This window comes from Pagrus major, chromosome 6 (assembly GCF_040436345.1).
Source record: "Pagrus major chromosome 6, Pma_NU_1.0".
In the NCBI taxonomy this organism is placed as follows: Eukaryota; Metazoa; Chordata; class Actinopteri; order Spariformes; family Sparidae; genus Pagrus; species Pagrus major.
The window spans coordinates 19824584-19838380 of record NC_133220.1 but is presented as its reverse complement, the minus strand read 5'-3'; the positions used below and the strand labels follow the sequence as shown (position 1 = coordinate 19838380).

The window sequence follows — 13797 nt, the reverse complement described above, 5'->3', positions numbered from 1 at the left end:
ACAGACAGACTGTAAGGAAAAAGATGATTTCATTTCACTTCATCTGATACTGGTGAGGGGTTGACAGGTGTTTGATGGACATACTGCACTTTGCCTCTGTCTTTCATGTCCTATTTTTCATATTCTGTTTCTTTGTTGTTTGTTGTTTACATGAAAGGTGTTTTTGATAACAGTTCTCCCTCTCAAGTGCAAAAGATGATATCATGGCGCCCCCTGCCGATCACTTCAGCTATGTTTGTAAGATGTACCCGGAAGTAGAAGTCAGGGAGGATGAAGGAAAAACATATGATCAAGATGAATCCAGCCAGCGCCAACCTAATTTCCTGTTTGGGCTTCTGGATTTCAAAATAAAATGATTAAGAATTAAAGTAGTTTCAATAATGCACATTACGTTTAAACACAATGCAAAACCAAAGAATTGAGCCAGAAAGTTATGCAAAAATAGCATAATTGATAATTTGTTGTTTTGTTTGTCATGCAAGTTGTATTTTTAATACTAAGTTTAACATTCTGTAGCATATTTTTTTATTAAAGGTGCACAATGTAGTTGCTGGAAGATTTTCAAACTAAGAAAATGAATATTCACAATCAATATCAAATTATCAATAAGGTCATAATACAAACTATAGTTATTTGATTTATTTTTATACAAACAAGTCGTCCTTGAGAAGAATAAGGTCCCCAGAACACTGTTTGACACCAGAAAGGTGGCTACTTAGGAGGGTCCTGCTAACATAAACAAAGTAAAACAGTATGAAAGTGTGTGACCTTAGAGGACAGTTTGTTTATTCAGAATATTCAGTCATTAAAATCAATACGCAAAGTTTTTTCTCTTCTCTTAAAATTTCTTCCTCAAAACTACATTGTGCACCTTTAAGGTGAAGTACCTGCTTGAGTCTTACAATTTGTGGGTCGTGTCTCCAACAATGTTGCACAATTCAAAAAGAAAGAAAGAAAGAAAGAAAGAAAATGTAAATCTGTTTGAATGTGAGCCTTTTGACATTGACTGCATAATAACATAAGAAAAATTGAGTACGTACTGGCAATAATTTAACAGCGAATAATAATTAAGTAAATATTCGTAGTAATAATTGGACTGAGGTGAACAATTGAATTGGCATTATACACTATTTTTTAAGTGATGCTTTTATTCTGAAGGATTCGGTCCGGAAGTGTCGCTGCTGAGCGGAAGCAGCGTGATGTCGCCTCGTGTTTGACAGGTCGGTCTGACTGCAGTTAGCAACTTTAACACAACTGAACCTCACAAGCTTCTACTGTTCAACCGGTGGGCTCACCACAGAAACACACTTCATAATGTGGCAGCTTTTTGAGATAAAAGCCATGTTACTGTTTACGTTGCCTTCTTTTGTCATTCGTAATAACTTTTTAGCTATCCTTAAAGCTAACGCTAGCCGGCTAAGTTAACTAGTAACGTTGCCTCTCCATTCATAACGTTACAGGTTTATTCACGTTGTTCAGATAAACTGGTGCTATCCTGCTGGCTTATGACGACATTATATTACTCGAATGTTCTTTTTAAAGCAGGTTGTTTCCTTATAAATGTCTCTTTAGAAAGATATGGCAAAACAAGCAGCACTGACAGTTTGAATGTGTCTCTCTGCAGGTCTTGCATGTGAGCCACTGAGCCTGGCACCAGCTGTGACACATTTCATCAACTCATACTGCACAAATACAGCATGTCCTCCCAGGAAGACGGGGCTGCGGAGCCAGGCCCTGGTACAGTGGGACCATCCACCTCCTCCTCCTCCTCTGACAATGATGCCACCACTGGGGACATCATCTCTGTCACCATTGGAGCAACCGTGCCCACAGGGTTTGAGCACACTGCTGCAGAGGAGGTCAAGGAGAAGATTGGGGTTGATGCACGTATCAGCAAAGATCGAGGTCGCATATACTTTCCAATAACCACTGACAAGCTTTTCCAGGTACGAAACATGGAGTCAACGCATGCCTTGTTCTTCCAAGGTGTTTCTCGCTGTCAAATGTACAGAAAGCCTGAAATGTCTTTATCTGACTGTCTTTCTGTCTGTTCATTGATTTCCTCACTGTAGGTCCATCTTCTGAGGTCTGTGGACAACCTGTTTGTTGTGGTTGAGGAGTATGATCATTACCAGTTCAAAGAATCAAAGGTAATTTACAGCCAGCTTTATTCTGTTGTAGCCGATGTTGAGTGTATCATTGTCAGGATAATAAATACGGTGTTTTGTACAGGAGGAGACATTGATGGAGATGCAGCAGCTTGCCTCCAAACTCCCCTGGACTAACGCCTTAGAGGTTTGGAAACTAAATCGCACCTTTAAAAAGAAGAAAGGTTATCGGAAAGGAGGAAATGGCACCAAAGTGAAACCTAAGAGTGAGACTACTGATGCAACTGTGGCTGACACTGAGCAGCAAGAGCTACCTCAAGCGACATCTACTGCTGAAAACCAGAAGGAGGAGAGCTTGCCCGAAGTCGAGTCCAACACGCAGGACTCAGAGGAGGCAGCACCCGAGGCCAAAGTGATCAAGTTTCGTGTGACATGCAACAGGGCCGGCGATAAACACAGCTTTTCCTCCAATGAGGCAGCCAGAGACTTTGGTGGAGCCGTGCAAGAATTCTTCCAGTGGAAAGCCGACATGACAAAGTTTGACATAGAGGTAGGCGTTCTTGTTCAGACTGGACTGACGCAAAGTGAATACCATCACACCAGCCAAAACAAACTCTGGCTGTGCAGATAAATCAGCAAGGCGTGAACTAATGTTTAGTTTAAGGAGCCACAAATAATAAATAACAAACCAGTTGAGAAGTGTTTTTTTTGTGGTTAAGATAAGCAGTTCACAAGATGTGACAAGTTGGAAAATCATGGAAACTGTGTTTGTTCGTTAAGTTAGTTCAGAAAGGTTTTTAAAACAATGACAGTGATCTGTGTCCAAATCTCTTCAAGGATTTTACTGCTTGTTGCAGTTGAAGCAGGTTTGTGTAATTTAACTACTAAAACTGTACTTTGTCCACAGACTGTGTAGATTACATTTAGATGTGCTCACATTAATTTCACAAAAAAGAAAACATAACAAAATTAGGCCTGCAATGAATATCAACCTGCAGATTTGTTTTCAATCAGTTCGCCTTTATGAAATGTCAAAAGAAATAGTGAATTGGGCTGAACGATATGCAAAAGAAAATTACATTGCGATTATATTTGACAGATATTGCAATTGTAAGCCACAACTTTAGTGGGAATTTTGACCAGGGTTGCAACAGTATGAGATTTCCATGATACGATAACCCGTAAATAGAAAACATCACAGTTTTACAATGGCCCTTAAAGGAAAGAAAACATTTTTTATTGATGAACTAATGTTTGATATATAGCACAAAATTCGTGCCTGTTCTCCCCATGCTTGCGTGGGTTTCCTCCGGGTACTCTGGTTTCCCCCACCATCAAACAAAACATGTACATTAAGTTTGGTTCTCTCATCAGTGCCTTGACCAAGTCAATGGCTAAGATCTGGAGTTGGTCCTTAGGCATGTATGCAGCCCACTGCTCCCTCGGGATGGGTTAAATGCTGACAGGCTTGGGGTGTGTCAGAAAACATTTAACAGGATTGCGTAATCGGGTGTATTCTGATAAAGTTACAGGGGGAAAAAAATTTAATTAGTTCACAGATACATGCAGTATAAAAGGGGATTACTAACAGGATTACAATTTTAGAATAAAGAATGATATACTAGTCTGTAACCATACAGACTCTCACATAAGTCTCACACTCTGGTCTTAAGTGATATTTCACTTGGCCATATTGCAATTTCAGTCATATTTAAATTTGTTGCCCAGCCCTAATAATGAACAGTGGCCATCACAAGTCTTCAGAGCTGAAGGTTTAGTCTTCAAACTGCTCCAAAGGTCCAAAACCCAAAGATATTCAGTTTGCTGTCATATATCACAAAAAAGGCATCAAATCCTCACATTTGAGAACCAGATAATGTTTGGCATTGTTGCTTGAAAATTACTGAAACAATTCATCCAAATTAAAATGGTATGCGATAAATGTTTTCAGCTCCATGAAATATAAAACGTGTTCATGATAATATTGATAATAGATTTCTAATGATAAACTGTATGTTCCTTTGCTGTAGGTGTTACTTAACATCCACAATGTAGAGGTGGTGATCGGCATCGCGCTCACAGAGGAGAGTCTTCACAGGAGAAACATCAGTCACTTTGGACCCACTACTCTGCGGTCGACTCTGTGCTATGGCATGCTCAGGTAATAACACTATTTTCACCCGGTGCACCATGTTATCCCGATCACCTCACACTAAGTCCAAGTGATACTTCTTACCCCTGCGTGGCCACAAGGTTCCATGTGAGGTAAATGGTGTCATCTGCTCTGTAGTCAGATTGGACGTATGTGCATGCATGTCTGTCATTCTGTTTGCCTCTTTTCAATTGCGTCAGTCATTTTATATCAATACAGACACAATTGTGCTTCAGAATTTGCATAAACGTTTAGGGTTTTGTTAATATTTATTTTTTAATTCCAGATTTCTAATTTGCTGAGTAATTTTGGTTTGTAAAGTGACGGCAGTTGTGTTAATAGTCATCATGACACATGCAATGACAGGTGCAATTACCTCAGAGAGTTACCAAAGGCATAGAGGAAGGAGGAACAGTTGGTTACTATAATACTGCCTGGCTGTAATTTTAGACTTACACCTAGCAGCAGATGAAGTCGTTTGTCTACACCCTGTTTTCTACAGGTGAAGAAAAAGGTGTAGACAGACGACAAGACACACAGCTGTCTGTCTTTGAAATGTCAGCGAGAATAAAAATATCATTATGTTTATACTTGGCGGGGCTGGATAGCGATCACTCATCTGAAATTAGTCATGACTAAGTTGACGATGAGGGTAGGCCTGCATGTTCTGACTGATCACATGCGCATACTGTCACATCAGCCAAGAAAAACTGTTCTTTGTTTGCATACATATGACAGTCAGTGTGGATTTTGAGGCATCATAAAATGGGTAACACTTTCCATGAAGATAAGCACGTAAATTAAGACCGTGTGACAAGTTCAAAAACAGTTTTAAAGGTTTACAGATACCTAAATGATCAGGGTTAAAATGAAAAGGTTATTTAACTACAGAAGAAAAGGTTTTCTCACAGATTAAATTCAGTATTGTTATTTTCTTCCTTTCTTCGTCCTTTTCGTCCTTGTTCGGCTATTATTTAGATGTTTGTTTTTGTTGGGCATCATCAGCATTTAAGTGAAAGTACATGCCAGATTTATGACTGACAGCTGTGTTTAAGTCCACATTACAGGTAGAAATAGCACTGTGGTAGAGTTGGAGACAGTAGTGGGCAGGGTTCATCGACCCATTTTGGAGCCCTCAGTCATTTCAGGCATCGTTGAGGGAAGACAATGGTTAATGGTTTGTACAACAGAGGCAGTTGGCCTAAATACTTAAGAGTCATTACTTTAATAGTCAGTTGTACAGTACAGTGCTATTAAAGTACAGTACTGTCTGTGCTGAGTGGGAAAGGTCATCTCAGTTGTAGTGAAATACAAAGCGCTGTTATCAGGCCATGCTGCCTTAAATTATTGTTTATTCACAGGTTAATTCAGGGTATGATCCAAAATAAACTTCTATAATTATGAGTCATGTGTCACGTGTTTCTTCGCACGTATCTGGCGCTTTGCAATGGAACAATGTGAGCACATTCCAAAATGAGCACAATATGATCTGCGCAAAAGAAGTACAAACCATAACAATGTGATGCAGTGCCAACATCACCACTATAAATATGACATGGATGCAATTCAAGTATTTGACATTTAGAGATTTTACCTGTTGCAGTTTTAAAAAGTGATTGACGAACACTTGAAGTGACAAATATGTCAGATAACAATGATGTTGAAGGAGGAAATGTGGAGTTGGTGTAAAATGCAGTGCGGCAGAGCTCTTAAGCGACCGAACCATGTTGTGTAAATGAGCATTCTGGCGTGTGTGTTAGAATTTGGATGATGTTAATGACCATTTCTGCCTCAGTTTGAAAAAGTGTTTCATTAAAAATTATCAAAACAATTCAGTCAAGTAAAATCAGTCCTAAAATATTATAGTTTAATGACAGCATGACTGGACAGGAACAATCTATGTGCTATGTGAATCTGCAGGGGAAGCTTTCAAATCGATCAGTATCTACATTTTTGGAGAAGCAGTCGTTTGAGTATGGGTTTGAATTTTACATGAATTCTAGGTTGGGGAGGAAAAGTAAAGCAGAGTTGGTGGATGCTATATATTGACATGTATAAAATGAGTTCACAAGAATGGCTTAAAAAACATGTTTATCTGTATTTTGTGGAAAAGTGTTGACAATCCTTTTGATGCCTATTTATTCATTGTAGCAATTTTATCTTTGGTATCTTCTTCAGAACTATTTTATCTCATTTTATTAGATTTTGTTATTACTACTTTCATCTTATACTCTGCACTTTGCAGCTCAGGGAGGTGCTTTGCTGTTCTGTTGTTCTGCACGATGACGATGAAGACTTCAATCTTATAAAACATATTTACATCAGCTGAAAATTATTGTACTCACTTATAGATACTAGCAGCCTAAATACACCTGATTTTCTCATCAAGATATTCTCTGACAAATTGAAGAAAATGTTGAAGAATGCTCTGTCTCAACATGTTAAAGAAAGAAAAAAAAAAAATCCTGGGTTTGCCTTTTTCCAGATTTGCTCCAAAAGTTAATGCATTCTTCATTCAAGTTACATGGAAATCTGTTTAGTAGGTTTTATTTAATCCTGCTGACAAATCAACCAACCAACCAACAAACAAACAAATGTATACATTTAAAAACATAATCTCCTTGGTGGCGGTAATAAAACATATAATGTTGTAATGGTGCTATTTTCATACTCTTGTCTGTTGACAGGCTGTGTAAACCTCAGCCATCAGATATAATTCTTGATCCAATGTGCGGGACTGGAGCTATACCGTTGGAGGTGAGACATAACTACAATATTCTTGTAATTTGTTTGCAGGTTTTTGCTAAGTTGAAAAAAAACCTAAAATGAAAGGAATGTATATGAAAACCTTCTTGATTACGCACTACACATCATTACACAACACCACACTGAGCTGCTTCCATGAATGAAGTCTTCTAATGAACTGCATCAAGTTCACTTCATGAGCAAACTACAGACTGAAGACTTCAAGCGTCAAATGACCAGAAAGTACTAATAAATAGTACTTTTTCATTGTAGTAAGTTTACAGTGAGCTTAACTTATTTATGTATTGTTTTTTTTTTTTAAAGAAAATGGATGCTTACTCATCACTAATCTTCTTTAGCTGTTTGGATCCAACATTTGGTCACATCTGGCCACTTCTTCACATTATCAGAAAGTAAAAACACTTACAGAGCCAACATGTGGTTTGAAGCAGCAGTTTTTTTTTCAGACTTTAACTGATCTCTGGTGCATTTTCATCCATTCTGCACCCATGGTCCTGACTACTGCATTCAACACACAAACCTGAACATTGGACATCATCAAATGTGATTTACTGAGTGCTGTTAAGGAAGCAGAGTTATTCACTGGTAGGAGGGCATCCAATAACAGTACAACCGCAGACTACTAATCGTGTAATGTTTTTCTTCTCCAGGGGGCCATTGAGTTTAACAGCTCATTCTACATCGCCGGTGACAACTATGACATGGCGGTTAACCGCACAGTCAATAATATCTGTCACATCCAAAAACGAAGGGCAGACAAGGGCAGGTAAGAGGGTGGACATGCCATAAGGAGTTAATGTTTATTTGCACTTTTGTTGATTGGTGATCATCGTAATGACTTCCTTTCAAACAGCATATCTGGACTGCCCATTGACACAGTGCGTTGGGATTTGTGCAATTTACCCATGAGGACCAGCTCTGTGGACATAATCATCACTGACATGCCCTTTGGAAAGAGGTGCCATAATAATAGTGCCGTACAGTACATGTTTGATTAAATAGTATGTACGAATTATGCCAAATAAGTTGATGTTTTGAATCCTGAAAGAGTGGATTTATCTTCAAACGCTCAATCTTTCCTTTGTTGTCTTCAAGAATGGGCTCTAGGAAGAAGAACTGGGACCTTTACCCTTCCTGCCTGAGAGAAATGGCCCGTGTGTGCAGACCAGGATTAGGAAAGGCTGTCTTGTTGACACAGGACAAAAAATGTTTTTCCAAGGTAACCGTAATGATTAGATCAGAGGAATTTCAATTAAAATGTCACAGAATCTTTCCAGGGAAATTAGCCTCCCTTACATGAGAACTTTCAAATAATTTGCAATGCAAGTTCCGTCCTGCCTCCATCTTTCCCGACAAGGGTTTTCCCCAGCTTCCTTGTCATAAGGTTAATCAAAATGTTAAACCGGATGTACACTTGGCCACATATGCACACAACTGACTGCCTGTTAGGGATATGACAACTGCCAAGTTTTATGACAAGTTTTACGTAATTTTCCCCTCTGGGATCAATAAGCTATTTCTGATTCTGATTGTTTGATCATGGGAGACAGCACAGAGATGTGTAAGTGACTGCATCAACAAACACGGAGGCAGAAGTCTTCATGTTGTCACTAGCTGCATTTTTGAAATAAAAAATAATACAGTTTCTCGAGTTTGGCAACATGCGGCTGTTTTTAATTAATGTCAAGTTGCACTCCTGAAAAAAAGGAGGTGCTGTGTGAAATCAGTGGCAAATAAAGTAAAGATAGATATGACAATAATAGCTGTTGAGGTAAAAAGATTGTTTTATTAACACTGGGGTGGCAACAGGTAGATGCACGCGCTCAGCAAATCATTGTTGTAATAATTATTAACTGCTAATGGGGGCCTGCAGGCCCTGTGATGCTCGCAGAGGCGTGACGTAGGTGTGTGTTCCTATAAAAGTAGGACAATACACAATATAGGTACCATGATCCACCCAAAGACAATTGTACTTGTTTGTATCTCCACCCTTTAAATCAATGGTTCTGCTTTTTCCACAACTCTGTCAGCTTAAGATGGAGGCGTGTCAAGATTAAACTAAATAGTGAGCTGTGTGTACAAGTATACAACCTGTTGCCATGGAAGCCGATCTAAAAATAATGCATGAAGTGAAGTTTCTGTTCAATAATCACTTCTCTTTTTGATAACAAATCAGCTTTCAGGGTTTTTTGTTTTGCTTTATTGTAGTTTCACACTACCACAATACCATTGTGCTAATGGTACGGTAGAAAAACATTTGAGTCATAGGCAACGCTTCCTGAGAATACCTTGAACTACAAGGTTTGTTGTCAGTTTAAACAGAAGTTAACATGCGTCACCATTTAGTCTTAGTAATGTAGCTTGAAGCACAACTATTGCTACAATTACCTGCAGTTTGACGTGCTGCACTTTTTCCCCGACTAGGGTTGATAGTAAAACTGTTGACTGGAATGATAGTTAAGGTGAGATAGCTCATTCACTTTATTTGATTTTGATTTTTCAATTCAAAGGGGCTTTATTGGCATGAAAATCATAAAAAATAAAATTACCAAAGCATAAAAGTACAATTTGTCCTAATATTTGGAAGGTACACAATAACAATAATATAATAATTATGTAATGTACTAGTGTAATCGTGCGCTATCTTGGCCAGGTCTTCCTTTAACAAAAAAAAAAAAAAAAAAAAGAAAAAAGATTTTAATCTCAATGGACTTCCTGTTAAATAAAGGTAAATAAATACATACACAGCCATATAAACATCGGAAAATATGCTAAGCTACAACAAATTTCAAGTTCTACTGCAGTTCTGCCTGTGGTTTGTCCATGTTTTGTTGCCGTACCCTTGCTGTCTAGGATGGTGGACCCACATGCGCTACTCACATTGGGTAGTGACAATGTTCACGGTCTTTGTTTAGCATATTAGCATGCTGTCATTTGTAAATAAAGTTCCGCTGAGGCTGATATGGTAATAAAAAATCACGTTCACATGATTGTGATCACATGTGGACCCACTTGCAAAGCTGTCATCGGAGATTTTTAAGACAGATGTATTTATTTTGTCCTAACATGAGAAATCAGCTAGTTACAGTCCTGCTCACCATTATTGGCACCCCTTCATTTTTTGCATAACCTCTACAGTATCGTCAGAAATAAATGGAAATGTACCAAATTTATATCATCAGGATCTTTTAATTGGAGGTCCAAAGTAATTTAACAAAGAAAATTGTTTTTTCAACTTACATATTGTAATTTCAAAGAAGAAACAGAAAAAACAGCATGTGCAGCAATAATGGCACCCCTCTTTAATATCTGGTTGCACACCCTTTGGCAGTGATGACAGCCTCCAAACGTTTCTTATACGCTTCTATAAGCTTCTTGCACTTCTCAGCTGGTATTTTCTCCCACTCTGTCTTTGCAAATTGTTCAAGCTCTTGAACGTTTGCAGGTTTCTTTTCCCCAATGGCAGATTTCAGCTCATACCAAAGATTTTCAATCGGATTGAGATCAGGACTCATGGTTGGCCATTTTAAAACAGTCCATTTTTTCCTTTTCAACCATTCCTGCGTGCTTTTGGATGTGTGCTTTGGGTCTTTGTCTTGCTGGAGGACCCATGATCTTCGACTCAAACCAAGTTTTCTTACACTGGGTAGGACATTTCGCTCTAAAATCTCTTGATAATTCTCTGATTTCATGATTCCTGTGATACGGTCAAGGCCTCCAGTACCAGATGCAGCAAAGCAGCCCCACAGCATTATGGATCCTCCACCATGCTTAACTGTTGGTAGGGTGTTCTTTTCCTTGTAGGCTTCATTGCGTCGTCTATAAAAAAACTGTTGGTGTGCATTGCCAAAAAGCTCTATTTTTGTTTCATCTGTCCACAGAACATTTTCCCAGAAGGATTGTGGTTTGTCCAGGTACTCTTTGGCAAAGATTAGTTGTTCCTTTTTATGTCTTTTCCTCAGCAGTGATGTCTTTCTTGGCCTTCGCCCATGAAGCCCTGTTTGGTTTAGTGTGCGGCGTATGGTACTTGTTGAAACCATGACTCCAGACTGTTCCAGGTTGGCCTTCAGGTCTTTGGATGTTTGACGTGGTGTTTTTTCCACCATTCACACCAACTTTCGAAGACTTCTCTCATCAATTTTTCTCTTCCCCCCACGCCCAGGGAGGTTCTTGACAGTTCCATGCTTGGCAAACTTCTTAATAACATTACGCACTGTTGAAACAGGGACACCAAGGTCTTTGGAGATGGCCTTATACCCTTTGGAGGTCTTGTGTTTGCCAATTATCGCACTTCTGATGTCCTCAGACAGCTCCTTTGTCTTCACCATTGTGACAAAGGAACAGGGGATAACAGATGGCTTTTTAAAACAGGGAAGTCATCATTCATTGGCTAATTCATGTCACATGGGCACAGACAATTTATCATAGGTGATTTCTCATTTGTGAACACAATGTGTTTCCATACTGATTTACAGCAAAGGGTGCCAATACCAGTGACACAGCAAGCTTTAAGGTTTTCTATTTTTTCCTCCCATTGTTTATTGTTTTAAATTGTTGTTTATCATTTGCTCTTTTGTATCAAACACAAGTTCTCTATAGAAAAGAAATGTTTCACTTGATTCATTTTTTTCAGAAGATATTCCACATTATGTACTTAAACTTTATGGGTGCTAATAATGGTGAGCAGGACTGGACAAAAATGTATTTTATCCAAATCCCCCCCATGCTTTACAAAGGTGTAATTCTCAAGCTGACTTGTGATGAGGAAAACTTGTGGTGCTATGAAAATGTTTGATCTCAGAATAAATTCAAAGTCCTCAAAAGTCTAGCTGGCTTACTTAGTGGTGTGTGAAATAATATATTATAGTGAAAAAAAAAGAAGTCATTCTTGTTGGTTGTATTTCCCGTTCTACACTCCCATCAGGTTTGATCAGCTTTGAACACCAGAGGGGTTTTTCTTAATGTTTATGGGGCCCTCCATCACATCTAAACAACCTAATGTGGTCTTTCTGCTTTTTAAAGCTTGCGTGTCCTAAAATAATCTGAATAATCCGTCTACCGGTCGAGTGATGCAGGTTGAACTCGTCGTCATGGAAAAGGAATTTTAACAGCTGTATTTGTCTAAACAGAGATCTTGTATTACACAAAACAAACGTCTCATTTGTTAGTTTGCCTTCACAAGATTTATGTCATCTCCAGGCTATATCCAGGATGGGAGGCCTGTGGAGGAAGCTGCACACTGTTTGGGTCAACGTCGGGGGTTTACATGCTGGAGTCTACCTACTCAAGCGGACCGAGGCTGTGTTTGGCCAAACTCCGGAGGACGTTTATGAATCACGAGAAGCGGTCAGCAGACAGGGGGACGAGAAGGGTGACAAGTCACTCTCCTAATTCACATCCTGCGTTTAAGTGCAGAATTTATATTTGAGGCCAAGTAGGAAAGACATTATTTATATTCTCTTACATCAGGTTCTCTGCTCAAGTGTGCCAAGCAGCTTTGGTTTATGTATTGTTTTTATTTCTCTTTTTGTTTAATGTGATAACTGAAATAAGGAAAAGCTACTCTCATGTTCAGTAACAGTTTAATGGCTCTTACATTCTCAGTTTGACAGTTCACTTGTCAGATTGCTGTTCAGAAACCAGCTGATAGTTATTTCATTGCAAAACTTCACTCCAGGAACTGCATATTGTGATTTGTTCTGATTAATAAAGATTCAAACAAACTGTCAGTTCAGGTGTATATTAATAACATAACACATTCTGCGTTTCAAATATTAAGACAAGTTGCTTGTCACGGAGTCAAAAGGGAAGCTATGTTTAAAAATGTTTTCAAATGTTTGGAGGAATCATTTTTTTTATTTATGTCCAAACAAAAGGAAAAAAGTCAAGTTTCCTGACTTTTCAAAAGTCAACTTTTAAAACTTACATTAAAGAGAGTTTACGTGCTTGAAAAGGAGTAGAAAGAAGTATACACTTATTTAATCCGGCCCCTTCTCCAGCACCTCCTTAAATATGTCTTAATCTGTATACAAAAATATTTACTTGTCATTTATCCCATAATATTATTTACACATACTGTATATTTACATATTACACACAAACATAAACATACATATACCTACCAGCTCCAAAAAAATGCCTGAAAGTCGTTTTTGAGTAAAAGTAAAGATATTGTGGTAAAATGTTACTGTGGTAAAAGTGAAAGTCACCCATAACAATACAGTACACAAGTAAAGAGTCTTACATTACAGTATCTGAATTAAATGTACTTAAGTATCAAAAGTACAAATTATAAATAAATTGTACATATGTAATGTAATATGGATCTGCTTCTGTTTAGTTTTCTTATCCCATTGCAATAAAATAAATTAATATAAAAATGCAAAATATACTTTGTACGGAAGCCCTAAAGGGCCATGTATTCATACATTTTATTTCCTCCGTTTTCCCGTGATAACAAGTTAATTTCATTTGTTTTCTCGAGATCTCGAGTTATTATCTCGAAATAACAACTGCCGTTTTCCCGAGATAACGGGATAATTTTCTCGAGATCTCGAGATTACGAAACTTTGTGTCCCCGAGATAATGATATAATTAATTTGAGATCTTGAGAAAACAAAACGATAGTGTAGTATATTAAATCATTGCAGGAAACATCATTCAGTGTAGCAATGTCAGAGGAGCAGGAGCATATCGATCACCACGTCACATATCTTTTCAATCAAGGCCTGACACAGGCTGAAATAGCATTATGCCTTGCTGTTACAGATA

The 13797-nt window shown here is 38.2% G+C and overlaps 1 protein-coding gene across 1 annotated transcript; it reads left to right on the top strand.

Moving 5' to 3' along the window:
* The first annotated feature begins 1624 nt into the window (after positions 1 to 1624).
* Positions 1625 to 12755, top strand: thumpd3 (THUMP domain containing 3). Its single transcript, XM_073468528.1, has 9 exons — positions 1625 to 1946; positions 2073 to 2150; positions 2233 to 2658; positions 4139 to 4269; positions 6948 to 7017; positions 7677 to 7792; positions 7880 to 7984; positions 8122 to 8245; positions 12226 to 12755. The coding sequence occupies exons 1-9, from the start codon at positions 1698 to 1700 to the stop codon at positions 12415 to 12417; spliced, it is 1491 nt and encodes a 496-aa protein (XP_073324629.1). The 5' UTR covers positions 1625 to 1697; the 3' UTR covers positions 12418 to 12755.
* Positions 12756 to 13797: the final 1042 nt, after the last annotated feature.

What these genes read in the sequence shown, in the direction of transcription:
- thumpd3 (XM_073468528.1), top strand. Translation starts at nt 1,698, where the DNA reads ATGTCCTCCCAGGAAGACGGGGCTGCGGAGCCAGGCCCTGGTACAGTG. An exon ending in CCACTGACAAGCTTTTCCAG is followed by an intron (nt 1,947 to 2,072) that starts GTACGAAACATG and finishes TCCTCACTGTAG; the next exon opens with GTCCATCTTCTGAGGTCTGT. An exon ending in CTGGAGCTATACCGTTGGAG is followed by an intron (nt 7,018 to 7,676) that starts GTGAGACATAAC and finishes TTTCTTCTCCAG; the next exon opens with GGGGCCATTGAGTTTAACAG.